Source organism: Pelodiscus sinensis, chromosome 5, assembly GCF_049634645.1.
Source record: "Pelodiscus sinensis isolate JC-2024 chromosome 5, ASM4963464v1, whole genome shotgun sequence".
Classification (NCBI taxonomy): Eukaryota; Metazoa; Chordata; order Testudines; family Trionychidae; genus Pelodiscus; species Pelodiscus sinensis.
The window spans coordinates 113,994,222-114,020,822 of NC_134715.1; the positions used below are offsets into that span (position 1 = coordinate 113,994,222).

Genomic DNA, 26,601 nt, shown 5'->3' on the forward strand with positions numbered 1-26,601 from the left:
CCCACTCTCCCTACCTTTAATATCAGCAATTCACAGACACTTACCTTCCTTCCTCCCCCTTCCCCCCCCCCCCCGCATCCCCCTTCTGTTCTGCAATGTGATTTGTCTTTTTCATATTTGTTCATTTTTTTTAATTGTATCCTTTGGTATATATGGTTGTGACTACTTTCTTCCACTATTTGATCTGAGGAAGTGGGTCTGGCCCACGAAAGCTCATCATCTAATAAACCATCTTGTTAGTCTTTAAAGTGCTACATTGTCCTGCATTTTGCTTCAACTACCCCAGACTAACACGGCTACATTTCTATCATCATCCTTCCTTTTGTTCAACATGTATGTATCTATTTCTTCTCTCTCAGAACATGGTTCAGCTGAGTGCCTTAGCCTTTCTTAGTGCCTGGTAGGCTATAAAGTAAATAGGTCTTAAATCAAATAGGGGTTTATAGATTGAAGCAAAATAAACTTCCCCTAATTGCAAATAAATTTCCAAATGTTGGTCATAAGAATTAGTGTCTGTATGACACTCTGCTTGGTAAGATGCATCCTCATTTTGCTCTAGCTTCATTTTCCCATACTATCTCATAACACAGCCTCACAAAGAGCACATTACAGTAATTGATGCTTCTTTTACTTTGCAACAACAGCAGCAAGTGCCACATAGCACAGACAGTCACACTCAACTCACTGAGCTCAGACCAGCCAAAAGCATGCACGAGCTCAACTGCCACCTGAATATCTATAGCAGCCAAAAATGGAATAACATCCTCTAAACTGCACAAATTGCTGACTCCTGGCAGATCCTCCCAGCTTTCCCAAATCCTGGTGGTAATAACATTTATAAAGCATCCAATTTTCCCCTTTTTAAAAAACACAACTTTGGCCTCATCTCAATGGAGCCTTAGCCAATTATATTCTATGGATTATTAGGTTATACATTCCACCACATTAGCAAGATAAGATGACATGGAGGCATAGAGCTGGCTGTTGTCAGCAAATGAAAACAACACAGACCACATCTCCTCATTCATCCTTCTAACTCGGGAGACACTGAGCCAGAACTATGCTTCCTCCTTAAAGAAAATGCCCAGATGTATTCTGTTCATCTGCCACAATCAGAACTTCATTCTGCTCTTATTTTAATGTCCTTCTTCGTGTAAGAGATTGCAGGACTCCAACCTGCATCTGAGAGTCCCAGGCAATGTTCAGACCACATCTGTCACGTGGCACTTCATCTAAATGACAGAAGGGGAACGACAAAGGTCTATCTGGCAAAGGGCCCCACTCATGACACTCCTGATTGGAGGAGACATCCAGCCTCACCAATTAGTTGGGAAGCTCATACACCAAAAAGAAGCACAGAAAGTTGTTCAAGGAACCTTGGCTGGCTGCTGCTATGAACTCTGCCTACTTGTCTGACTCCTGAGCACTGCCTTCCTGCTTGACCTCCTTATAGACCCCATGTGTTCCTGGTTCCTGTCTCCCTGCAGTTCCCTGTTCCTATATCCTATCCCTGATGCTGACTTCTGACTCTGTCTTAAGAGTACGGCTACAATGGGGGGAGGGAAGGGTTTTGGAAGAGGTATGCCCTGACCATCCACATCCTGACCCCTATGCTTAGTTACTTTGTCTCACTTTGGATTTAGTTACAAACCTGGGATAAGTACAACTAATCCTCTACAACGTACAACTAATCCTCTACAAAATCCTTTACTTCTTGTACAAAGAGATCATGGGTATGTTCAGAGCCAAATCCAAAGGGTGGCTCTATGGACTGTGGAATTCCTTGCAAGGAATAAAGTTTGAGCACCTCTTCCCCTCCCTGTCAGCCGAAATGGTCAGGGCAGCGTGTGCGTGTGTGTTACACCCAAATCTTCAACTACTGAGACGCAAAGTCTTGTTGCAGTGGGCAGCCTAAGAGGCTGGAGGGCGCCCCGAAAAATAGTTTAATGTCTGTGACTTTACTGCTAGGACCGGGGTCCCATCGCAGAGGGCAGCCAACAGGCTCTCAGACGCCCCGAGTTTATAGGAAGAGCTTATTACACCTCAGATTTTAGCTGCTAGGATACAGAAATCCCTTCGCAGCGGGCAGCCTGGGGAGGCTGAGAGGTGCCCCAATGGATCTGTCCCCTGGAAGCGACACGATCCAAAATGCCCAAGCTCTTCCTATACCTGTCCGTTTGACTGGCTGAAGTTCTTTTGTTTGTGTTCGGTTCGGGTACAGCAGCATGGGTTCAAGTCAGATGCTTGACACTCACTGGCTTATTATAGGAGAAAGAAAGAGAAAATAAAATAAAATAAACTTGGTTATATATAAGTGAATGAGGGCACCCCACTTATTCCCAAAGTTTATAGCTAAATCACCTTACCAAAGGCAGTTTACAATCGAAATGAAACTGTTTGCCTTAAGAAAACTATAATAAAGTAACTAAACTTATAACAGAGTAACAATTAAAGTGTACACATAAAGAAACACATTGCAGGTACAATTCTCACCCCTGCATTCCAGACTTGGCGTGGCCAGCATCTTTCTCTCAATCCCTCAGGAAGAAGTAGGGCGAGGTTGGGCGTCCCACGGACCTCGGGAGACAATAAATACCTGCCAGCAGGTGTAGGTGATTGGAGCTCAAATGGGGTGGGCAACTAAACCCCTCTTTATACCCCTTGGGTCACATGGGTTCCTTCCTAGTCTCAAGTGGCCAATTAGGAAAAATGGCTTTGAACGCCAAGTTTCCCACAAAGGGTGCAAAGCATAATTCACACCTGGGAAGATGCAGACAATGGGCACCTCTTGTATGTGATGGGCGAAGATTCCTCTCCTGAGACAGTGCAGGAGTGTCAATTACTGATACTAGCCATCACGGGGACGGGAAGCCTCCCAGTCGTCAGCTAGCCCATTTACTGTCTGGTTTCTGTTTATGGTGGAGTCAGGGACAGGCACCACACCTGCATTTCCAGGGCATCAAAGGCTGACTGCCTTTCTCTTGCTCTCTGGGGGGGAGGGGGGAAACAAGATGGGGTTCGTGTCTGGCTACACTCCCCCACCCCAGGGGGCCCCCTCCATCTGTTTTCTGTGCACTCTCATGGATGGTTCTGACACTCATTCTTAGCCACCTTTTATATGAAAATTCACAAAGGAGCCAGCTACTCACACAATGGAAGCTAGCTACATGCCAAACAGAGCGCTGATCAACAGCTGTGAAGGGGGTATTGCAAAGGTAATTTGGGGCACAATTCAGTCACATGAGGATGCTGGCTTTACCATTTTTGGTACAGTTAAAACTGGAGGCTGGAGACCAATGTTATTCTGACCGCTCTATAAAGTTCCTTGATAACAAGAGAATCCATGGTAACAATGCAGCAAAACAAACACTGATACATTAAGTTTTGTGTTTATCTTGAATGATATATGTTTCTTTCCTTGAAAGATTCTCATAACGTGCGTGTGTATAAATGAGAGAACATGCAAGGCTGCCAGGGTTATACAGAATTACATATTATATTGCCTTCCAAATACTATTATAGTACAATAGTCTCAAATCTTAGCACTGACTTTTACAGAAAGCTACAGTTGGATGGGATATGGCTCATATTCCTTAAATTAAAGAACATATGGGTTTATGAAAATCAAGCTTTTCATCATGCAGGATGGGGAGCCTAATGAATGCAGTTAAAATTTTAATTTCATGATATAATTTTCATGTTGTGATCTGATAAAGGAAAATAATTGGGTTCTTGGAAGCAGAGAGTCTAATAATCCTCAAAGGCTAGTAATCAATAGCCAACATGCACAATAAGACATGTTAACAGAAGATAAACTTAAAAAAAAAAATCACAGAGGATTTTCTCTGTTAGAGTTCAGAGATTTACACAGTCCCATTTCAGAGTTATATACATGCTGATTTACCAGGCCTGATCTTGCTACCATTAAAGTAAATGGAAAGACTTCTATCAGGGCAGGACGAGGTCCCACATAAGGAGAATTACTGTTCTTCTAAGGCCTGGTTTACACTTACTGCTGCAAGGATTGATCTCCCAAGAATCAATTTAGTGGGTCTAGTACAGACCCACTAAATCTACCACTGATTGCACTCCCATTGACATTGGTAGTCCACAGGAGCAAGAGGAGTCAACGGGAGAGTATTTTCCATTGATCCACTGCAATGCGGATGCTATGATAAGGCGAACTAAGATACTTCAACTATAGCTAGGCTATTCACATAGTTGCAGCTGCATACCTGAGTTTGACATTGCCCTCTAGAGTAGGCCTGGCCTAAGGCCATGTCTACAACACTTACAAGCTTATAGCAATATAGCTGTATTATACAGCTGTGCTGCTGTGAAAGCATTTGTGTAGCTGCATTATGCCGATGGGAGAGAGCACTCAGGTTTTCATAATAAAACCAGGTCAAAGAGCAGTTATGCTTACGATGATAGGAGACTATCTCCCGCCAATATAGTGTGGTGCACACAACTACTTATGTTAACAAAATGTCTGTCATTATAGGTGTGTTTTTTCACACACAAGGGGCAACAGTTCTGATGACACAAGGATTAGGTATGGTCTAAGGTATGTTTCAGTCTTATTACATTTAAACCCAAAGCAAAAGCATAGGTACTAAATGTTATAATGTTGCCACAGCATTATTAGCCGCTTTAAAACTACACAGGAAAACATACGGTGAGTAAGTGCTCACAATGAACAGAGTTTTTACATTCATATGTGTGTGTCTGTTGCTTTTAGCATTCATTTAGAAGTTTGAAAATAGTATTTTTACTACCAGTTTGATTCTTTTCCATTTGGTAAACAGACTGCCCCAATTATCTGCTTGTTTGGATTATACAGTAGCCCTCTCATTCATATCTGCAGTTCTGATTAGGTTATAAAGAACTACTGTTCACAACAGAGATGGGCAATAATTTTTGGTGGGGGGCCACTTCAAGATTTTGGAAAGTGATGAAGGACTGCACTTTTCTGTGGAGACGGTGCAGGGTCTAGGATGGACGTTGGGTGCAGAAGGGCGCACGGGGTAAAGGACTGGGGTGCAGGAGACAGTGTGAGTTCTGAGAAGGAGTTTGGATGAAGTAGGTGGTTGTGACCTGGGTCAGAGGATTGGGGTGTAAGGTCAGGGAGGGAGTATGGGAGCAGGAGAGTATTCTGACCTGGAGGAAGGGCCACGAAGGGGTACAGGGTTTGGGAGGGACCTGTGACAGCGAGGTACAGCAGGTTTGGATGGTGACCTGGGGGAGGGAGTTGGAGTGCAGGAGGGGCAGAGGTACCAGAGGCAGGCTTTGGCTAGGAGACGCTCACCTACGCATCTCCCAGCCAGCATCCCTGCAACACCCCCAAGGCAGGCTGGGCTCGCTGCCTGTTGCAGCTCCAGATGCTTAAAACTGCAGGCTGCTCTCTTTACCGATATTGTGGGAAAAGGGGTTTCTGTGCAAAAAGAAAACATCCACACTGCTTATTTTTGCACAAAAACCCTAGCGAAAAAACCGATCAGCAGAAAATATGCAAATGAGATCATGACTCATTCATACGAGTCCCTCATTAACATATTTTTTGCTGAGAAACTCATAGTGTAGACGTAGCCTGTGTGTGTCCATCTGTGAGTCCATTTGTTCAGGAACTCGAGGGTTGTGCCCACAAAAGCTCATGATACCATCTACATGTTTTGTTAGTCTATTTGTTGTTTAAGTTTTTCCTCCTAAATAGTAAGAGCTAGGACCACCAAATTTGGTACGCAGCTTCCTCTTATCATAACTTAAAGCAAGGTCAGGGTCTGGTTGTGCCAGGGCAATGGGATGTGACTGGAATTAGACTGTTTCTCATAAAATGGAAGGGGAGGGGTCTGTCAGATGAGATAGTTATACTGCTGAATGAGCACAAGGGGCAGCAAGGGGCCAGAGATGGGACAGCTATAACTACTCCATTGGGTAGAGAAAGGGACAGCTATCCACTATATATTTCAGTGAGTATGAGTGTGTGTCTGTCAGTCTATGTGTCTGTCCTCCAACTGAGCAACTCCGCCCCCAACTGTACAACTGCAGCAGCCATGGACAGGCCTTCTCACATGGCCCCAAACTGCTGTGGCGAGAGAGGGCTGGGGTTGTCTTATACCCCCTCATTTCCAGCCCCATCCCAGACCAATGATTTAAATGAAGAAAAATAAAACTTGTTTGAGTGAAGAACCCACACAACACCGGGTAAATCTTCCAGTCACGTTATAACGTGAGCAGAGAAAGGAAGTAGGTCTCTGATTTTGTAAGTCAGAAGGCACCCTTGCCTGCAGGCACAACAACAGAGCTCCTGTAAGAAGAGAGGGGCATCAAGATGCTTTTTCTCATTGCCACTCAAACAGGTGCAGCTCATCCCTCACCAGCATTTCAGGCAAGTATACAAGATTATAAAAGGAAACCATTACTGTCCTGGTCCTGGCACAGTCAGTCATCGGATGACCACCAGGCAGCAAGAGATAATGAATCTGCTGGCAATCCATAGTCTCCTCAAACTGAAGCAAACACAACCCCCATAACAAAGCCCTCAAGGGAGCATCAGTGTCATACATCCGGGTGAAACGTGCTCAAATCATGGCTTCCTGTGTCTTCTTCAGTACGCACCTCAGAAACTGGTCTTCTCCCTCAAGGTCTGATGTATCTGCACCACATTCCTCACATCGAGATTATCACAAAGATCCATGAAGGTCCATGCCAGGGTGTGTACAGTGTGATAGATATACACTGTGCAGCAGCGTGAGTGTACTGCTGGCAGAACTGCTACATCCCACCACTGTCTCAGGGACTCATACAAGGCCTTCTTTCCCAACAATACTCCCAGAACATACTAACTGCTTGACTGACATTAAAGCCTCAGTAGGATACACGGGCAGAGAGAGGGAGACACATGCTAACAAACGTAACGGTCATAAAAATGAGTGGGAGACATGGAAGCCCTGAACAAATATATTCAACACTGGGTTTCACAGTGTCAAAATGAAGTGATCGGGGGTGGCCTTCAGACAGCAGTGCTGCCTAATAATGGAGTGAGAGCACCTCCACATATTGCTATGCCAACTGTCTGCAGGAAACCCTAGTTCACTGGCTGATTTGGGGTGTGGTTTAGGGATGTAAAATTACAATTAAAAAGTTCACCAAGTACATATTAAGCTTCATCGGTTAATCAGGCCCAGCAGGCTGCTCCAGCCTGACCAGGCACACCACAGGCTGCTCCGGCCGGGCTGTGCTGTGCTGAGCACAATGCCACAGGCAGGGGCTGCTCAGACTGGGTCAGGCACAGGTTAATTGGTTATCCAGGTAAGTGTGCCACTAACTCAATGCTTACTGAGTAACCAGTTACTCCTTACATACCTAATGTGGCTCTCCATGATTTCTGTCTAAATCCCAGTCTACAGTACAGCATAATGCTCTCAGGATCACAGTCAAGCCTCTCCAGAGAGGAGACATGGTCCTTTTGCTAGAGTCCAGGATGGATACAAAATTTTGTATCTGCATCTGATTCCACAAAAATGAGCCATGGATATCTGCATCCATGGATGTGGATTCCTGAGGATATAAAGTGGATATCCAGGGATTTGCAGGGCTCTACCCATCATAGAGTGAGGGTATAGATAGTAAAAAAAAAAAAAAAAAAAAAAAACACAAAAAATTATGAACAGCTTCACCAATATGTTTCTCCACCTGGAGGAGTCAGCCCTGACCAATCACCGTCAGGGAAAAGCTGCATCCTTGAAAGACAAAAATAGCTTCCCCACGACTGAAGCCATAGCTGAGAAACCTCTCCTTTCCCACTCCTTCAGCAAGTCCTCCTGGAGATCATAATCTGAATGTCCCTTAGAAAAACAGGCCAGTGTTGTTTTTTTGTGTGAGAGTCAAAAAGTTGCACCTTTCTATGAGCAACCCAGAGAGCCAAGGCTGAGCAGTGTCACAGAAGCTAGAAGAAAGAAGAATGATTATCCTTCTGTCTTGCTTCCTACTTCCTTGAACAATGGAATTGGGAAGAAAGGAGAAAATGAACTAAAGCTAGGGAAATACATGGTTTTAAAACATGCTAACCTGCCACTAAAAGAAAGACTAACCTAGGGTTGAACCACGACCAGCAAAGTAATTTTAAAACACAACCTGTTGTCCTAGTCTAGACGGTGCCAAAGGAATGCAGGAGAGGACAAGGCTAGGGCCTGATGCAGCAAAGCAAGAAGTCCCATGGACTTCTGAAAAGCTGAGGAGTCATGTGAGCAAACAAACTCTTCAACTGATGGAATTGTTTTTCCTTTCCATAAAGGTATTTGTGTTTTGTTTGATTGGATGTATTTATTTAGTTGGTTTGTTTATGGGGTTGTTCTGGTTTTTGCTTTTATTTATTTTTCAAAAGGAAAATGTTGTACCTTCCCAGCTGTTTTTTTCCCCGTTTTAGATAAGACCATGATTGTCAAATATATTTTTTCAACAAAGAACTTGGAAACGTGGTTGTTTTGTATAAGCCAATGAGGTCCAACCCAAAATTATTCACACTGGCTATGTCAAGAAGTTCCCCCAAGGTATTTAAGGCTGGCTTTATATTGTGCTTACAATAAAAACAAAATCACACCCTGGGCTTCCATGTCTGAATGAGTTGTTAGGGTTTTCCCTGAAGGGCCTGCTGTCACCTAGCATTCCCTGAACCAAAGAGAATCTCATTGCTTTTTTAATGCTCTTCATCATTCTAAGCATATGGTGTGGGTGGGAGTCTCCAAGTAGAACAGCTCTACACATCTGAGAAGGCTAGATCCTGAAGATATTTGGTTTGTTTTTTTAAATGAACATTTTTTTTTCCATTTTGAAGAGATCTTGTTTAGTAATGTGATATTTAAGTAAAAAGAAGAGGGAAGATCTGATTAGACTTGTAGTTCCACCTTTTTGTCTCCTATCTCTCAGAGCTGACCAGAAAACTACCTGACTACATGTACCTTACCATAAACTAAAACAGCTTCAGGGTTTCCTCTAATTTACACCCAGCTAACACAGTCCTTACCTGAGCTGCTGGATCACGGAAAAAATAAGTCACATTTCTATACCACAGAAGCCCAGACAGACTTTGAAACCTCATTAAAGCAAATCATTGTTCACTAGAAAATTAACCTCAGAGGTTTTACGGAAGAGGGCAAGTATTTTTGCAAAAATATTTAGTGTTTTTTGTGACCATCTCTTCTTAAACACTTCTCATCAACATCTGTTTATTATGCCTTTTCGAATTTATTTGCTGGCATGTGACGCAAATAGCTTCTGCTGAGACTTGCCTAGTTTAATAAATAAGTTCAAATCCTCCTCTCTCAACCAATAGCATAACCAGCAAGCCGTTCAGGGCAGTATTTTTTTTAAAACCAGCAAGAAGGTCAATACCTTAAATGTATTTTAGGAAACAGGGGCCGGTCTCAGCCAAATAGCTTGTCTGACAATAGAGTCTGCAATAAACATCATCATGCCTTCACATACTATGCAGTGCTATAGGAAGATGAAATTAGATATTGCAGCTTTGTATGACATAATTGACTCCCATTCTCTCATCTTATAAGAAAATGCCTTTTAGCTAAGACTCTGCCTAGATTCCCTAGAAGGAAGAAGAGAGGTAAGGGACACTCTCTCAATTATGCTGATCCTAGAAGATGAACACAAGGGCTGTGTCTACACTGGGCCACTTATTCCGGAAAATCAGCCGCTTTTCCGGAATAAGCTGCGAGCTGTCTACACTGGCCCTTGAATTTCCGGAAAAGCAACGATGCTTTACTGTACAAAATCAGCCGCTATTCTGGAAAAACTATTCTGCTCCCGCTCGGGCATAAGTCCTTATTCCGGAACACTGTTCCGGAAAAGGGCCAGCATAGACAGCCCAGTAGTCTTTTCCGGAAAAAAGCCCCAATCGCGAAAATGACGCTCGGGGCTCTTTTCCAGAAAAGCGCGTCTACATTGGCCATGGACGCTTTTCCAGAAAAAGGCCTTTTCCGGAAATACTTATAACGAAAACTATTCTGGTTTAAGCATTTCCGGAAATTCATGCCAGTGTAGACACAGCCAAGAAGTATGCACTGAATGCAGGAAGCAAGAGGAAGCTAGCAACAGAATTTGAAATAAAAGGAATGATATGGTTTGAATAGTAGAGGCCGTGGTCCCCAACTCGGTGCCCGCGGGCGCCATGGTGCCCGCTGGGCCCTTTACGTGCGCCCGCGGAACAATCTGGGCTGGCCCTGCCCCCGGGCCTGTGGCAGGTGCCAGCCTCGGGCGCATGGCCGGCCCTGGCCCCAGGTGCGCCGCGCGTGCCCTTGCCGGCCCTGGCCCTGGCCCCGCCCCCGGGTGCGCCGCGCGTGCCCTTGCCGGCCCTGGCGCTGGCCCCGCCCCCGGGTGCGCCGCGCGTGCCCTTGCCGGCCCTGGCCCTGGCCCCGGCCCCGGCCCCGGCGGCGCCGCGCGTGCCCTTGCCGGCCCTGGCCCCGGCCCCGGCGGCGCCGCGCGTGCCCTTGCCGGCCCTGGCCCCGGCCCCGGCGGCGCCGCGTGTGCCCGCACCAGCCCCGGCTGTGCGGAACCTAGGCAGCCCCTGCCCGGGATCACAGCACATGCCACTGCCGGCCTCGGGCGTGCGGCGCATGCTTGGCCCCGCCCCCAGTCATGTGGCCTGTGAGTGGCCCCGCCCCCATATGCGCAGCGCGTAAGCGGCCCTGCCCCCAGGCGCCTGGCAGCCCCAAAAGGTTGGGGACCACTGAGTAGAGGGAAAGGGCAGTCTTTGTGGCAGCTTTTTTAATAGATTGTTTCTTTCTCCAAACCCCCACTGTCCAAACTCAAATGGGGGTAAAAAACCTCTTTTATGAGGTCATGCTACAGTGTTAGTACTCTGATGGAGAGACTAGAAACCCGCCTGTCAGTACTGTATAAGTTCTGGTGGATGGGAGAGCTAAACAGGAGGCTAGGACCACAAAAACACACTTTGCTAACTGGTGTCAACCAAAGATTTTTATACTGGGCCTCTTGAGCTTAGGGTTCCTCCTTCCCTTCAGAATGCCAAAGGGAATCCCTGCCAAACTCTCAAAGGTCTTAAAAAAAAACAAGGGAAAAAAAGGAGAAATGAAAATGTAATTAAATTGAAATTAATTCATCAGCCACCCAGGCCCAAAGAGAGAGAAAAATTCAAAAGTGTTAAGAACAAAGAATGTTTGCATAGAGAAGAGGGGAGGGTGCATGTAGAGAGAGAAAGGACATCACCATACTGCCCTGCAACAGTTCAAGGTGAGCTACTAAGTCCATTGTTTCTAATGTACATAACTCCTAGTCAGAGGATCTCACAGCAGGATCATCTTTTCCACACATTCTCATCACAACGTGCTGTCATGTACTCACACAGTTGTCACCAGTGCTGAATGAAGTTTACAACATATACTTCTAGTTCCATGCTCTCAGAACTACATCAGCTGCCCACGGCCACAATGCCATAGATACATTTGCTAAGGCAATAACCAACCCCAACGCAATCCTATAAATTCTAACACCCATTCATAAATTCTAATCTCTTTAAAAAAATGCATTAAATAATTTAAGAGCAAGTACATTACAAAAGTTTTAATTTACTTGCACCACTGATATTTGCACCAAGTATTTGAAAATAAACAAAAAAATCACACTGATCCGTTCTTAAGAAAATTACAGATGTAAGCAACTAGTGCATATATTTATCAGGTAGTCGAGTAGTGACTTGAGTAGTCTCTTCCCCCGCCCTTGCTGCCTCTGTCAGAAAGAGGCAGCAAGGGGGGGGAAGGAGCCGGTGCTGGGGGGGGTGTGTGGAAAGCAGGCTTAAAACCCAGTTCCTCCCAGCACCGTCTCCACAGGGGAAGCAGAGGTGTAGCAGGGAGTGGGGGGCGGGGGCTGGGAGAGGGAAAGACACCAGGTACTGTGGCTGTCTTTTAAATGTACAGTATTAAGAGCCTAATACATTAAAAAGGCTCTTAATACATTAAAAAGGCAGAGCTACAGTGAGGTTAGTTCCTGGGGCTGGGAGCTAACTCTGCTGTGGCTCAGGAGTTTCCTCCCTTATCGACTACTCGATGGACATTCCATCGACTACTCGATTCGCTGATTAAATTCAATTTAACATCCCTAAATAAAATAGCACTCTACTTGCAGTTAAGATTGAGCTGTATTGACTGTGGAAGGCAGAAGATGCAATGAAGGCTTTGTGAACGATTCATCAATAAAACTGCATTTTGTAAGTGTCTCATGCAAGTCTGTCATATTGATTTAAAAAGTGTTTCATTTTATTAGACCAGACCAGTAGCACCATGTAAAAGTCAAAATCTTTCAGTGAACTTAGCAGAAATGGGGAAAGCTCACACTTGTTTGTTTTGTTTAATTCAAAACCTACAGTGGTTCCCTTTGTTTTGCTCCCCAGACAAGACAGCATGTGGTCTGTGAGCCACCCAGATATGGTACAAAGCTTTATCACGTCCTATCTGATTGATGACTACAGGAGTAAATTCTATGAAGGCCACGCCTTAATTGCTAGTTTGCAGCTGATCTTGATAAGGATTGCCTAAGCAATTTAACCACATAGGTGAATTGCTAGTAACAATGCAAATTATAGTCTCCCTCTTCACTTCTTCCACTCCCCTTTTAGAACAATGACATTACCATGATAAGGAAGCATAACTCAAACACTGGTTAAGATTCTAAGTTGCTTAGCATCTGTAATTCATCTTTTTAAAAATTAAGCCAACTAGGTAATGAGACTTTTATTGGACAAACAAATCATTCCTATCACTCAAGTTTAGAGGTCTTAATTTTATTTGTTAATTTTACAAAAATGTGACCCATTAAGTAGCTTTTAGTTTCTCTTTTTTTCCCCATAAAGATAATATGCAATTATAAATATTCTATTAAATATCACAGTGCTAGTTTTGTTACTGTGGATTTATGAAATAGGCCAAGCTTCTGAATTCTATAGGGCCCATTTCTTAGCAGTGGCTACCAGGTGAGGATATAAACGAACCAGAAGACTGGTCAGCCAGTCAAGCAGAAATACAGCAAGTTCTTGTGTTCTATAAATGTTTAGCTATGATTAGGAAAAGAATAGTGACTTCAGGGATTCACAAACATGATATGATGACAGGTCCCTAATGAATAATGTATACTCAGTACAGTTCACCACAATTACCTCACATGCACAAATGCTATATTCACCCACTGAGGGGTAAAATACCCAGTCTCTGAGACATCGGGAACCATACATATTAAACTGAAATCACTAGGTGCACTGATTTCTGATGCTTATTACTGATTAATGGGATTTTTTTAAAATTTAGCATTCAGTGTCTTTGGCACAAGTGCAGAGATTATCTGCATCAGCACTTTTGTTCCAGGGCAATCACCACTCAGTTCTGAAACATGTCCTGGCAAAGATATGCCCAAGGCAACAGGCCATCAGAAAACAGAGATCCCAGAACGGTCTTAGAACTCATAACCAAACAATTGGTGCATTTTTATTTATTGCTTTTTACTTTTTTAAAAGCAAGCAGATTATCTTTTCTAGTTTATGCAGGACTTTTGTTTTTTAAAGTCAGTTTCTATTCATTTGTGTCAGTTATACTGGCAACCACATACTGTCTACTCTCAAGGCACTTGTATTTTTCTTTATAAAAGAAAAGCCAAAAGCAATCCTTTACAGTAATGTTTCCCCCTACTTATCTTGATAGGCACAGCAGTAAAATATACAATAGACGGCCTGTCTACACTTAAAATTCTAGCACTGCACCACCTCAGTGTTCAGTGTAGACCAGTGTTCCCTCTAACCTTTTTCATGCATGTGCAGAATATATTTTATGGGCAAAAAGGCCTATGCAAATGTACACCACCAACAGAAACACAAAACCTAGTGGTGGGCACTCTGCTAATCAGCCTGACCACACAAGCACACAGCTTACAGAGAACACTGGTGTAGATATTCCTGTCAGTGAAGGCAATCTACCTGCCCAAGAGACAGTAGCTAGGTTAACAGAGGAATGCTTCCATCAACCTAGTGAAGGTTAGGTTGGCTTAACTATACTACTCAGAGGATAGATTTTTCACAGCCCTGAACAACAAAGTTAAACTAACCATTTTCTAGCACAGCCTAGGAAACAATGTTGATAAGTTTGCCCCACGGCATAGTATATTCTCCCAGGGCCACTTCCAAAATGAGTGGAGTGTCATTAACTCAGGGAACATCTACACTAGGAGGTAATGTGGACCTAAGGTACACAATTCCAGCTACGTGAATAGCACAGTTGGGAGTCAACATACCTTAGAATTGAGTTGACGCTGGTCTGGGATTGATGGGAGAAACTTTCCTGTCAACTCCCCTTACACTTCTTGTTCTGGTGGAGTACCAGAGTCAATGATCAGTGATCCTAAATTGACCCTAAGGGGATCAATTGCTGCAGCACCAATCTTCTGGTAGGAGTAGATCTGCCCTCACATTGTCTTCAATAGGAATTGAGGATGTACAGCAGCTTACAGGATCAGACTTTAGTGCATCATGCATACTTTCAAGTCACAGTCTGCCCTTGATAGCACAGCTGCACTTGTTTGAAGATTTGACCCACTCTATCCTTATATCACCTTTTGTTCTGATTATTTCCCAACCTCTTCCTCTAAGCATCCCGAAAGAAACAATACAAATCAAGCCACTTTTACAGGCTCTTATGCCATCCCAATAACCCAACTACAGGTAGAATGTGACCCATTCCCAGGTAGAAAAATAAGTGTTTTCATTATTCTTTTCTTTGATCGTCTTGCTCTGATTTGGTTAATATGCATTTAAGTTTTTACTGTTGCTTTTCCACGAGAGATATAAATGCAAGATCTCAGAGTTTCCTAAAAAAATTTCTAGTACTCTGCAAGGCCAGCCTAAGATGCCATACAACTACAGGGACTCTTCCTCAATTCACAAGAGCACATGAATGGACAAAGAACTTAAAATAGGTATATTTCTCCAAGTTATGTTGTTGGATATACAAGGCCACTGTTTAAATGTTCATAGTAGCCTTACAGAGCCCAAGTCCAGCTCTGTTTTTCTATTTGGTGTGAATCGAATATGGGCTTCTTTGAAAAACTTAACACCATTGCCTATAGAAGTACATTAACCTAGATACCTGCCAATTATGTGTTCTCAGTGAATAATCAATAAACACAGTGATGACGAAGTGGACACACAGAAATATATCCAGAGTAACTGGTTATTCTTGAATCATGTAACTGATCTTTCTAGATAGAAAGGTAGATCTCTCTTTTGAAGAGGCTACCAATAAAAGGATTTTAGAGTGTTTTAAGTACAAAAACATGAATTAAACAGTCCAATCATTTGCCTACTTACCATACACTCAACCTAATGCCCAATGCCCTAAACTTCCTCCTATTCCATTGCCATTTTCTTCCAAAATGGGAATGGTTTGTTTTGAATGAAAACAAGGTATCTGAACAGCTTTCTCCTAGAAGGCCACCAGGAGGCATAGGAGATGACTGAAGGATACCCAACAGAGGAGTGATGGGTAAAGTATTCCTAGATTGCTAAGTATTTCAACCAAACTACCAGCTGCCAAACCAGCTGATACCTTTCTCCATCTGCCATGGCTTCATATACCTGACACAGAAAAATTGACCTCACATTTCCCTGGACACTTTTTCAGCATCTCAGAGGTGTTACTGCCATCCAACAGTAGTTGGATAGTATCGCAAGACTGTGTATGGGAGAGAGGGGTTCTCTATTTGTGAAAAACATCATTAACAATAGAGCACCCCATGTCAGAATAGAATTTTCTCCTAGAGAGAAAAACAAAGAGTACAGGTAATATCAACAGAAATGTATAGAGAGGTGAGGCTGGGATGCCCACAAGTTCACAGCACAGTGTTTTTAAAGGGATCTCTCTGCATTCAGGGTCTGCTTCATTATTGTATATTCTGATTCTGCTTGAAACTATCACCCATGGTCCAACCTTGAAAAACGGAAGTCTTTGAAGTATGAGGAATAAACACTGATGAAACAAATGGGAGACGCTGGAAAAGCCAAACATCTTTTTCCATCCCTAACATCTATGGAGAACAAAGCTGATAACTCTGATATGTGGGTATATTCCTCCATATCACCCTCCAGATAGGTGAATCCCTTCCTTTCTCAAGGCCAATAGAGCATATTGGAAGTCTTTGGACTTTCTGCACATTCTCTAATTTTTGTACAATCTCCTTGGCCCCAAACATCTCTCTCTGTTGCCTCATTATTTATTTTCCAACAGGCTAAATCTTTGAGAAATTTCACCTATTCTCCAAACAGAACCCACGAAGTAAAATTTGAGTTTTTTTTTAAAAAAAAATCCCAGTGGAAGAAATCAAAATACGTCGCTGTGAACTGAACATCTTTCTACCAATCACACCGCTGCATTTTAGTTTTAACCTCTCCGTTAAACAGGAAATACAAGGGAGGGGATCATGTATTGGTGGGGATAGGTCTGGAAAGATGGTTTTTTTTCCCCCTTCGCCCTGACTGACTCCGGCACTGTCACATGATGCAATCTATCCCCTGGGCTGAAACGGGTTGAAATGACAAATCCGGGATGGACTCCCCCCTCTCCCCTCACACACACACAGTCCCAGATGGGGGGTGGGTCAATGAAACCCACTGCCGTGCAAAGCAGCCGCCGCTCTGAGCTGGGGCAGCCCGTCAGACAGGCTGGGGCCGTGCGCCGCACATCTGAGTCACAAGGATCACAACCAGATGGCAGCCTCTGTGAGGAGCTCGACCCAGATTTGTGCTATTTCAACCCCTACGCAAGGGTTGCATCATGTAACAGCGCCGGAGTCAAGAGAAAACCGGGGAGGGAAAGCCCAGGGTCCGGGATCTTGCAAGGGGGAACCAGTAACAGATGAACCGCGGCCGCCTGATGCTCTAGCTCCAGCTCAGCGTTTCCCATGTGCTTCCCCCGGCCAACCCAGGGAGAGACTTTTCGTCTCGGCGCTGGGCGCCTTCCAAAACCCTTCCCGCCCGGGCTCCGTACAGGGGCTGCCTGGAGGAGCAGCGCGAGCCGCTTGCTGGTGGCAGAGCCCCGGGGCTGAGCCCAGCGGCTCCTGGGGCGGCGGCGGGGGAGGGTTGCGAGCCGGGAGAGGGGCAGAGGACCGGGCGAGCGCTGCAGCCGCAGAGACTCTTCCTACCTCGAGCCGTGTCCTGCCGCAGTTCTCCGCAGCGAGCCGGGCGCCTGCCTAGAGCCTCGGAGCAACAATGGGGAGCGGGCGGGGAGCAGCTCCGCTCCAGGACCGGGGAAGGGGTGGGGGAGAGGAGGAGGAGGCAGCTGCAGCGAGCGAGCCCCACACGCTCGGGGAGTATCATTCACACGTGCCAGAGCCGGCCCAGACGGACGGCTCCGCTGACCAATGAGCCGGCCGCGCGGAGGGGAGGGAGGCGGAGCCAGGCAGAACAAAGGAGGGAGGGGGGCGCAGCCCCGGTTCCCGGCCCGGGGCAGGTGGTGGGGACCGCGCGCTGCTCCCTGAAAGGGCAAAGCGGCGTCGGGCGCTGCAGCGCCCTATGGACACATCTCCGTGGGACAGGGTGGCCCAGGGAAGCGGCTCGAGCACTTGGGGAGGGGGCTTGCAGGAGGAAAGGGCAGGGCCATTCGTGCGGGGGGGGCTGTAAGAGGGAACCAGAGCCACCCAGGACACTAAGGAGTTGCAAGAGGGGAGGCGCGGGGGACCACGGAGTGTGTGTGGAGGGGAGGGGGGTTGTCACGAGAGCCCAGCACCAGATTTCAGAAGGGATGAGGGCGAAGGAGGGAGCAGCTCTTGGCGCCCAGGAAGGATCAGGTGAGCTGTAAGACATGAAGGGATTGGGGGTTTTCTTGGGGACAGAGGGGCATAGGACGGAGCAGGCTACTGGCCGCTATGGATTCTGCCTGGGAACAAGCAAGTGCTGGGAGGGGGGGTTTACCCTGAGGGGCAGTAGCCTCCTGGTGGGGAAATGAGGGGTTGAGGTGGGAGCTGCAAGCCTGGTCCTCGTGGAGTCGAAGATGGAGAGAGGGATGTGAAGGGATGCTATCTCCTCCAGGGCTCTGATGCTTATTAAATGACACCTCTACCTGTTTCATTGTGTCCTGAGTCCTATACCAAATCAATACAGGATGTTCATTACCTGGTATTTCAGCATCAATTTCTCAGGCAATGCAGATGACTGGCATCCCTGACACATGAACTTTGTGCTGCAATACTTATAGCACACAGGTCAATGACCTCTTATTTTACCAGTTATTCTAAAGGCCAGGGTAATCCCTACAGTCCATCTCTTAGTCCCAAACTGTCCTTGCATAAAGCCTGCACATAAGGAGCAAGGGCACCCAGACACAAAGGTCCTGCTGCTCAAATCAACAGGAGCCCACCTCCTCCAGACCTCTTCTCTAGCAGGACAGCATTTGCCCTGTTCCTGCTCTGGTTTGTGTTCAACTGGGATAAAGCAATCTAGCAATCTGAGTCTGGCTATATGGAAAGCTGTATTTGTTTAAACAAACCTTTGATTTTAAAACCAGTTTGGTTAAAATGGTGCACCATCTTGTGTGGATACTGTTAAACCAGTTTAAGCATGGCTTGTTTTTGCTTCATGCAGAACAAATTAGAAAAGCATCTGTCAGCAGGGGTGCTGGAACAATTGAATAGTGGAGTTGAATTACTCTGTAAACCACATATATAATGGAAACCACTTCAGGCAGGGGTGCAGTAGCACCCTTGGGTTCAGCACCTATGCCTGTCGGGGGTGATGTAGATTTATTTGGTCATGTGTCAGTGCAGGAGGCTGAGCTAGATGACCTCTCAACGTCCCTTCCAGCCCTACATTTCTGTAATACAAACCAGATTTAAATAAGATTAATGATTTATGTAACAATGAGTCAATATAATTTAAACCAGGTTTAAATCAAATGAAAATTGTCCATAGAGAGTTTGGGGCTGATGTAGCTACTTTGGTTTTTAAAACATACTTGTAGTTAAAGTGGTGCAAATTGGAATATAGACAAGGCAATAGAGAGGCACTGGTTACTTGTTCAGTTTGAATGCTATTGATTTAAAACGAACATTAATTTGCACAAAGACTTATACTTTACACATCTTTGCTGAGGTACTAGTTAAATGACAAGTTTTTTGGGACAGAGGCTTGTGTTTGTACAGCACTTTACACAATAGGGACTCGGTTCATGTCCCTGTTGCTACTGAATACAAGTCAAGAATAATAGAGAAGGGCAGAAGTCTTTGCCATCTTGCCTATGCCAAGATGGGAGGTGAGATGACAAGATCTACAGCCTCTTCATGGAGATAAGCATGAGGGTGTGGAAGTGGGAAACATCCTTTATGAAGACAAACTTAGTCACAAATTCCTTTTAGTAACATGCCCTGCTTAAAGTTGAGGGGATTCCAAAAGATTTTGTTGCTGCTGTTGTTGCAGGTTTGGTTTAAAAAAACAAATATATGGTTTAAAATATATTTCCAGAAAAAGGAGTTTGCTGATTACTAACTTTTAAGCATTGTTTTCTCATGGCTGAATATTATTATGCATAATTTATGCAGCTCAGTTTCGTAATCAGCATTTGTGGATGTTAACTCTTTGCTTTTAATTTTTATTTGCTTACTACAAAAGTGGAACATGTCATCCTTAGACAAGTCATGTTGATTTCTGATTCCATACTTGTAACATTATTTATTTATCCTTTTCACACACTATGACAGCTGATAACATGGGAGGGCTCTATTGTTTCTGTATCTCATGAAAAATAAAATTGTTTGTGTCTAGGGGCCATCAATTCCTTCAGTCAAATATGTAATCCATTATGATAACCCATTGCTGACAAAAAATATTGCTGGGGTCTTCCAAAGCAGTATTTGACAGTTTTACATTTTATGATGTGATTGGGGGTGAGGACAGTCCAGTGTAGTAGCTACAACACAGAATCATGCACCCAAATGGGGCAAGGTGGCTGATTATGCTCTCCACACCACAAGTAAGCTGTGAGGAGACAGAGGGACAGTCGGGCAGAAGCAAGAACATCTGAACATTAGATCCATGAGTGTGCAGCCAGTTCCCATGGAGATTCACAGCTGGGCTTAGTCATGAGGCAAATCTAAGTTGGCCTGGCAAGAGGGGCATGCTATGGGACTAGCTGATCCCTCTCTTACGCTCTTCATACTCCTGTATGTAAAACCAATTTGGATAGGTAGACGTCATAGATTAAAGAAAAATTCTGAGTCTTTCTCTGGAGGTAAATGTAGCTGGTTCAAAATGCTTCTGAGAAGGGCATTATGGGGTGTTGCCAGGCCTTCTCACATTGACAAGGCTAAAAAGTGCATGATGCACCTGGGGTTGGTAATCAAACACACACACACACACACACACTCTCACCCTAATTAATTATTTAATATGAGATTAAGGGGCCTAGCAGAGCACAACATAGATGAAAACATCAAAGAAATAACACCCAGGTGGGTTAGATATGTGCACCATAAGGAAGATGGAAGACATGCTAAACAAGCATTGAAATGGGTACCTGAGGAAGAAAAGAAAAAGTGAGGAAGGCCAAGGAAGACCCAGCAGAAAACCTTAAGAAAGGATATTAAATGTACTGGCATCACATAGAAAGAAGTACCACAAATAGCAAGCAACCATATTCTGTGGAGGATTAATTCATTAAATTTTACTTACATCTTACCTGTGCTGCTGACACATTGAGTAGGCTAATTCCTCCAGTGCTAGCGCCAGTGACTGATAGGACAACAGCCAGGCTTTAAACACATATCTGGGATAGAATAATCCAAGTATATGGACCAACACACCCTTCCCTGTGGGAAGGGAGCACTGCAATTGACAGTGGCTGCTAGGCCATGCTGCCCTGCAAAGCAGGGTTATTGACTCTGACGATTGGGCCACACTCTCCTAAGACAGGGGGGGCTTTGTTACTGACTGAAGCACCCTGGGATGAGGCATAGATACAGTTCGGAGGGGAGGCATAGCACCCCCTTTGCCCAAATTGGTACATACACAGGATTGAGCACCCGCCTAGGGGCCTTAGAGGCCCACTGCCCCACCTCCACAAGGGGATGGGGCATGCTCGCCCTGCAACAGTGTCCAACAAAAGCATGACACAGTCTCCACTGGCATGAACTCTTCTGCCTCCCACAGTCTCAGTTGTCCTATATCAATGCAGGTCATTCGAGTCCATCCCCACCTCTTCACTGACAAAAAGAAACGTTGTTAGGCACTGGAGTTATGGCAGTATTGGGGGGATGCTCTCACATGTTGCAATAGAATCCCCAGTCAACTTCTGATCCTCCCTTAGGTCAGTATCATGAAATTGTTCACTCACTATTGGGGAAAATCCTTTGGTTGTTTCTGCAGAATCGACTCTGATCCAGTGTAACATCACTTCCAATGATTACATCCTAAGGCCTCCCAGTTTCTACAACTTGGGGTGCTCTCCCTTTCTGTGACTCAGCCCTATGGTTTGGTCACTCTGTAGTTCCCCCCTTCTAGGGTAAAAAGTCCCTCTGGAACAGCTGTCTGGTTGGCATCTCCCATAATTGTATGCAACTTTCCTGTGGCTGGAAGGGGGAATTGGGACTGTCTTCTGCTTTGGGTTCAAGCATAGGGACCCTATAATCAGGGGCCAAAATCTGGACCATTTCTAATCTTGCTATTCTTTCTTTGAGCTCTTTACTTTATTCCTGTGCCTCTCATAGGCTTTCTTCTTTACCTTCTGGGTAACCCTTCCCTTGGGGCCAGGATCCCATGGCTTCTCTCTCTGCTTGGGTTTCTTCTTTTCCCCTCTCTAAGCCTAGAGAGTGACTGACAGCTTCGACACTGTAGCCCATTTCTCCTGCAAACTTGCTGACTTTATATCCTAGTTAGCTTTGCCCCAGATGGGATTTATCTGTTGTTAGTCATTTTGGGTACGTCTAAACTACATGGCTCCGTCGACGGAGCCATGTAGATTTGTTGTTTTGGCAAAGTCAAATGAAGCCGCGATTTAAATGATCGCAGCTTCATTTAAATTTACATGGCTGCCGCGCTGAGCCGACAAACAGCTGATCAGCTGTTTGTCCGCTCAGCGCGCTAGTCTGGATGCTCCCCTGCCGACATCAAAGCCCTTTGTCGGCAGCCCCGGTAAACCTCGTCCCATTTAAATCGCGGCTTCATTTGACTTTTCCTATGTGTCTAATCTACATGCCTCTGACGACAGAGGCATGTAGTCTAGACACAGCCTTTCATTCCAGCCAGACTCTAAACTGAGGTGTGGCCTATAATGTTTATTGGATACCTTATCACCTTCGAGGTTGGTATGGAGTGAACTTCCCATCATGACTGAGAAACACAAGAGCCCAGCCCTGGTAGAGGAGCTAGGGTTGAGTCACTGCTCCTCTTTTCCCCACAGACAACCAGGCTGTATCTACACTGGTGCGATCTTGCGCCAAAGCGGCCGCTCTTGCGCAAAAACTTGCTGCCTATCTACACTGGCCGTGTGTTCTTGCGCAAGTAAACTGACGTTCTACTGTATAAAACGCAAGAACTATGATGCTCCCACTCAGGAATAAGCCCTCTTGCGCAACTGTTCTTGCACAAGAGGCCAGTGTAGACAGGCAACATGAATTTCTTGTGCAAGAAAGCCCTATGGTTAAAATAGCCATCAGAGCTTTCTTGCACAAGAGAGCATCTACACTGGCATGGATGCTCTTGCACAAAAGCACATCTCTTGTGCAAAAGCACATCCCAGTGTAGATGCTCTCTTCTGGAAGAGTTTTTGCACAAGAATTCTTCTGCAAAAGAGTTTTTGTGTGAGAATGCGCCAGTATAGACGTAGCCCAGATGCTGCTGCCTCTCCACCAGAATCTTGGCAACCACTAACCAACACTCTATCTCACTGCCTCTCACTTTCAACTTTGGCATTCTGTCATGCCAAACTTTCACCTAGAGGCACTGTCCAACAAAAGCAACTCAGGCAATTTTATCAATCAGGACTTTGGTATGGGGCATCGAATTCCTGTGCTCTTTAAGGAAGTCCCTGAACTTGTGGAAGCTATGGTCAGGTGGCTCCTCTTTTCTGGCCTCATCATATATCAGACAGCTGCTGGAGCAGTGTTCCCTGTAAACTGTGTGCTTGGGCGGCCACCCAGAAGCGATTCAAATGCTGATTAGCACAGCACCCATACTCCACAGTATGTGTTTCTGTTGTTGATGCACATCTGCACATGCCTCAGAGCACATTAAAGACAGGTAACTGTTTTTGTAACTGGTGTCCTTCGAGATGTTTTGCTCATGGCCATTCAACATAGGTGTGTTTGCTCGCCCCATGCACCAGTCCCAGAAGATTCCCCTCAGCAGTATTCATAGGGGACCAACTCCAGCACTCCCTGGAGTAACAGTCACATGCTGCACTATATAGGATGTGCCGGGCCCCCTCTTCCCTCAGTTGCTTCTTTGTTGGAAATTCTAACAGAGGGGAAGGAGGGTGGATATTGAATGGATATCAGCAACACATCTTGAAGAACTCCAGTTATGGAAACAGTGCTTTTTTGAGTGCTTGCTCATGCCCATTCAATGTAGATGACCCCAAGCAGTATTTGCAGAGGTGGATGGGAGTTTAAGGACATGCTGAAAGTGACACAGCTTTGCTGAACCCAATGTCATTCCTGACCTGCTGCATTATGCTGTAACGAGATATGAATACATGAGATATGAATGAGATAAGACTACATCATGGCCTTGCAGATGTCCTGAATAGGTATAAACACAGGACTTTTCATTGTTTATGCAGATTCAGACTAACACGGCTACCTCTCTGATACTGAATAGGGATGTGGGCCAGGAAGGAAGCCAAAGAGGCTTGTGCCCTGGTAGAATGTGCCCTCACACATGGGAGTGCCTGTACACCTGCCAAGTCATAGCACATCCTGGTGTATAGAATCATAGAATACTAGAAGTGGAAGAGACCTCGAGAGGTCATCAAGTCCAGTTCCCTGCCCTCATGGCAGGAAGGTAATGTAAAAGGTAATCAATTTGGATATCCTCTGTGAGGCTCCTGGAAGGCCCTTCATGCACTCAGTGTAGGCCACAAACAGCTGGGAAGACTTATAAAAGTGCTTCATCCATTCCAAGTAGAAAGCAAACACCCTCCTAATGTCCAACATGTGGAAGCACCTTTCCTCACTGGTCTTACGTGGCTTGGGATAGAAGACTGGAAGGAAGATATCCTGACTCATGTGGGAGCCAGAAACCACCTTTGGCAGGAAGGTTGGGTGGGGCCTGACCTGTACCTTATCTTGAAAAAAATCATATAAGGCACAGAATTTGGACACCCTCTTGGCTGATGTAATTGCCGCTAAAAAGGCCAACTTAGGAGAGTGAGGGAGCAGTAGACCCAGCAGCTCAAATGGAGGCCCAGTTAGCCTGGCAAGGACCAAGTTAAAGTCCCTTTGAGACACGGGCTGAGACCTGCGGGAAGAGCTTCTTAAGACCTTTGAAGACTTTAACTGTCATGCCCTGCAAAAACATTTAATGGCCTTGAATTGGTGGATGAAAGGCTTAGATTGCAGCCAGGTACACCCTGATGGAAGCCAGAGCCAAGCCAGCCTTCATGCTTCACATAGACTCATAGAATACTACAACTGAAAGGGACTTATAGAGATCATCAAGTCCAGTCCCTAGCATTCATGGCAGGACCCAGTATTGTCTAGACCATCCCTGCTAGATGTCTGTCTAACCTGCTCTTAAATAACTTAGGAAGTTTTTCTTAATGTCCAACCTAAACCTCCCTTACTGCAGTTTAAGCCCATTGCCTCTTGTCCTATCATCAAAAGGCAAGGAGAACAATTTTCTCCCCTCCTCCCTGTGACACCCTTTTAAATACCTGAAAACTGCTATCATGTCCCCTCTTAGTTTTCTTTTTTCCCATTCTTAATACTTTCTTAGCAAGCCCAGTTCCTTCAGCCTTGCCTCATAGTTAATGTTTTCTAGACCTTTGATCATTTTTGTTGCTTTTCTCTGGACCTTCTCCAATTTCTCCACATCTTTCTTTATATGTGGTGCCCAGAACCGGACACAATGCTCCAACTGAGGGCTAATCAGCACAGAGTAGAGTAGACTTATTCTCTTATTCTGTCTTGCTCACAACACTCGTGTTAATGCATCTCAGAATCATGTTTGCTTTTCTTGAGACAGTGTCATAGGGTGTGTCTAGACTACATGCCTCCTTCGACGGAGGCATGTAGATTAGCCAGATCGGAAGAGGGAAATGAAGCCGCGATTAAAATAATCGCGGCTTCATTTAAATTTAAATGGCTGCCCCGATCTGCCGATCAGCTGTTTGTCGGCAGATCGGGGGAGTCTGGACGCGATGCCCCGACAAAGAAGCCTTTCTTCATCGACACAGGTAAGCCTCGTGACGAGGCTTACCTGTGTCGATGAAGAAAGGCTTCTTTGTCGGGGCATCGCGTCCAGACTCCCCCGATCTGCCGACAAACAGCTGATCGGCAGATCGGGGCAGCCATTTAAATTTAAATGAAGCCGCGATTATTTTAATCGCGGCTTCATTTCCCTCTTCCGATCTGGCTAATCTACATGCCTCCGTCGAAGGAGGCATGTAGTCTAGACACACCCATACTGTTGATTCATATTTAGTTTGTGGTCCACTATGATCCCTATATCCCTTTCTGCACTACTCCTTCCTAGACAGTCACTTCCCATTCTGTATGTATGAAATAAATTAATCCTTCCTATGGGAAGTACTTTGAATTTATCCTTATTAAACTTCATCCTGTTTACTTCAGAGTATTTCTCCAGTTTGTCCACATCATTTTGAACGATGACCCTATTCTCCAAAGCAGTTGAAACCCCTCCAGCTTGGTATCATCTGCAAACTTAATAAACGTACTCCCTATGACAATATCCAAATCTTTTATGAAGATATTGAACAGAACCGGTCCCAAAACAGACCCCTGCGGACCCCACTTGTTATGATCTTCCAGCATGACTGTGAACCATTAATAACTACTCTTTGAGAATGGTTATCCAGCCAGTTATGCACCTACCTTATAATAGCCCCATCAAAATTGTATTTGCCTAGTTTATTGATAAGGTCATGTGAGATGGTATCAAATGCCTTACTAAAGTCTAGGTATGCCACCTCCGCCACTTCTCCCTTATCCACAAAACTTGTTATTCTATCAAAGAAAGCTTTCAGATTGGTTTGACACGATGTATTGATCTGTGCTGCCTGTTACCTATCAACTTATTTTCTTCCAGATGTTTGCAGATGATTTCCTGAATTACCTGCTCCATTATCTTTCCTGGCACAGAAGTTAAACTGACTGGTGTGTAGTTTCCTGGATTGTTCTTATTTCCCTTTTTTATAGATGGGCACTATATTTGCCCTTTTCCAGGCTTCTGTAATCTCTCCTCACTTCTATGATTTTTCAAAGATGATCACTAAAGGCTCAGACACCTCCTCTCTCAGCTCCTTGAGTAGTCTTAGGATGCATTTCATCAGGCCCTAGTGACGTAAGACATATAACTTTTCTAAGTAA

The 26,601-nt window shown here is 45.0% G+C and overlaps 1 protein-coding gene and 1 long non-coding RNA gene across 8 annotated transcripts in view; one reads left to right on the forward strand and one right to left on the reverse strand.

Annotated features, from left to right (window-relative positions):
- AFAP1 (actin filament associated protein 1) overlaps nucleotides 1-17,398 on the reverse strand; it is a 172,897-nt gene extending 155,499 nt beyond the window's left edge. For 2 of the 6 annotated variants that reach the window (XM_006128235.4, XM_075930793.1), the window contains exon 1: nucleotides 17,209-17,382. Coding sequence is in view for 2 of the 6 variants with exons in the window: in XM_006128231.4 (XP_006128293.3) it covers nucleotides 17,209-17,383 (175 nt within the window). In the remaining 4 variants the exon portion in view is untranslated. Of the gene's footprint in view, nucleotides 1-17,208 lie in introns of all 6 variants that reach the window. The other 4 variants (XM_075930797.1, XM_075930794.1, XM_006128231.4 and 1 more) reach the window with 3 other exon arrangements.
- Nucleotides 17,368-26,601, forward strand: part of LOC106732368 (uncharacterized) — a 29,073-nt gene continuing 19,839 nt past the window's right edge. Inside the window, exons 1-2 of one of the 2 annotated variants that reach the window (XR_012904397.1) lie at nucleotides 17,368-17,853; nucleotides 26,321-26,388. This is a non-coding gene — a long non-coding RNA (uncharacterized LOC106732368). The remainder of the gene's footprint in view (nucleotides 17,854-26,320; nucleotides 26,389-26,601) is intronic. The other variant, XR_012904396.1, reaches the window with a different exon arrangement.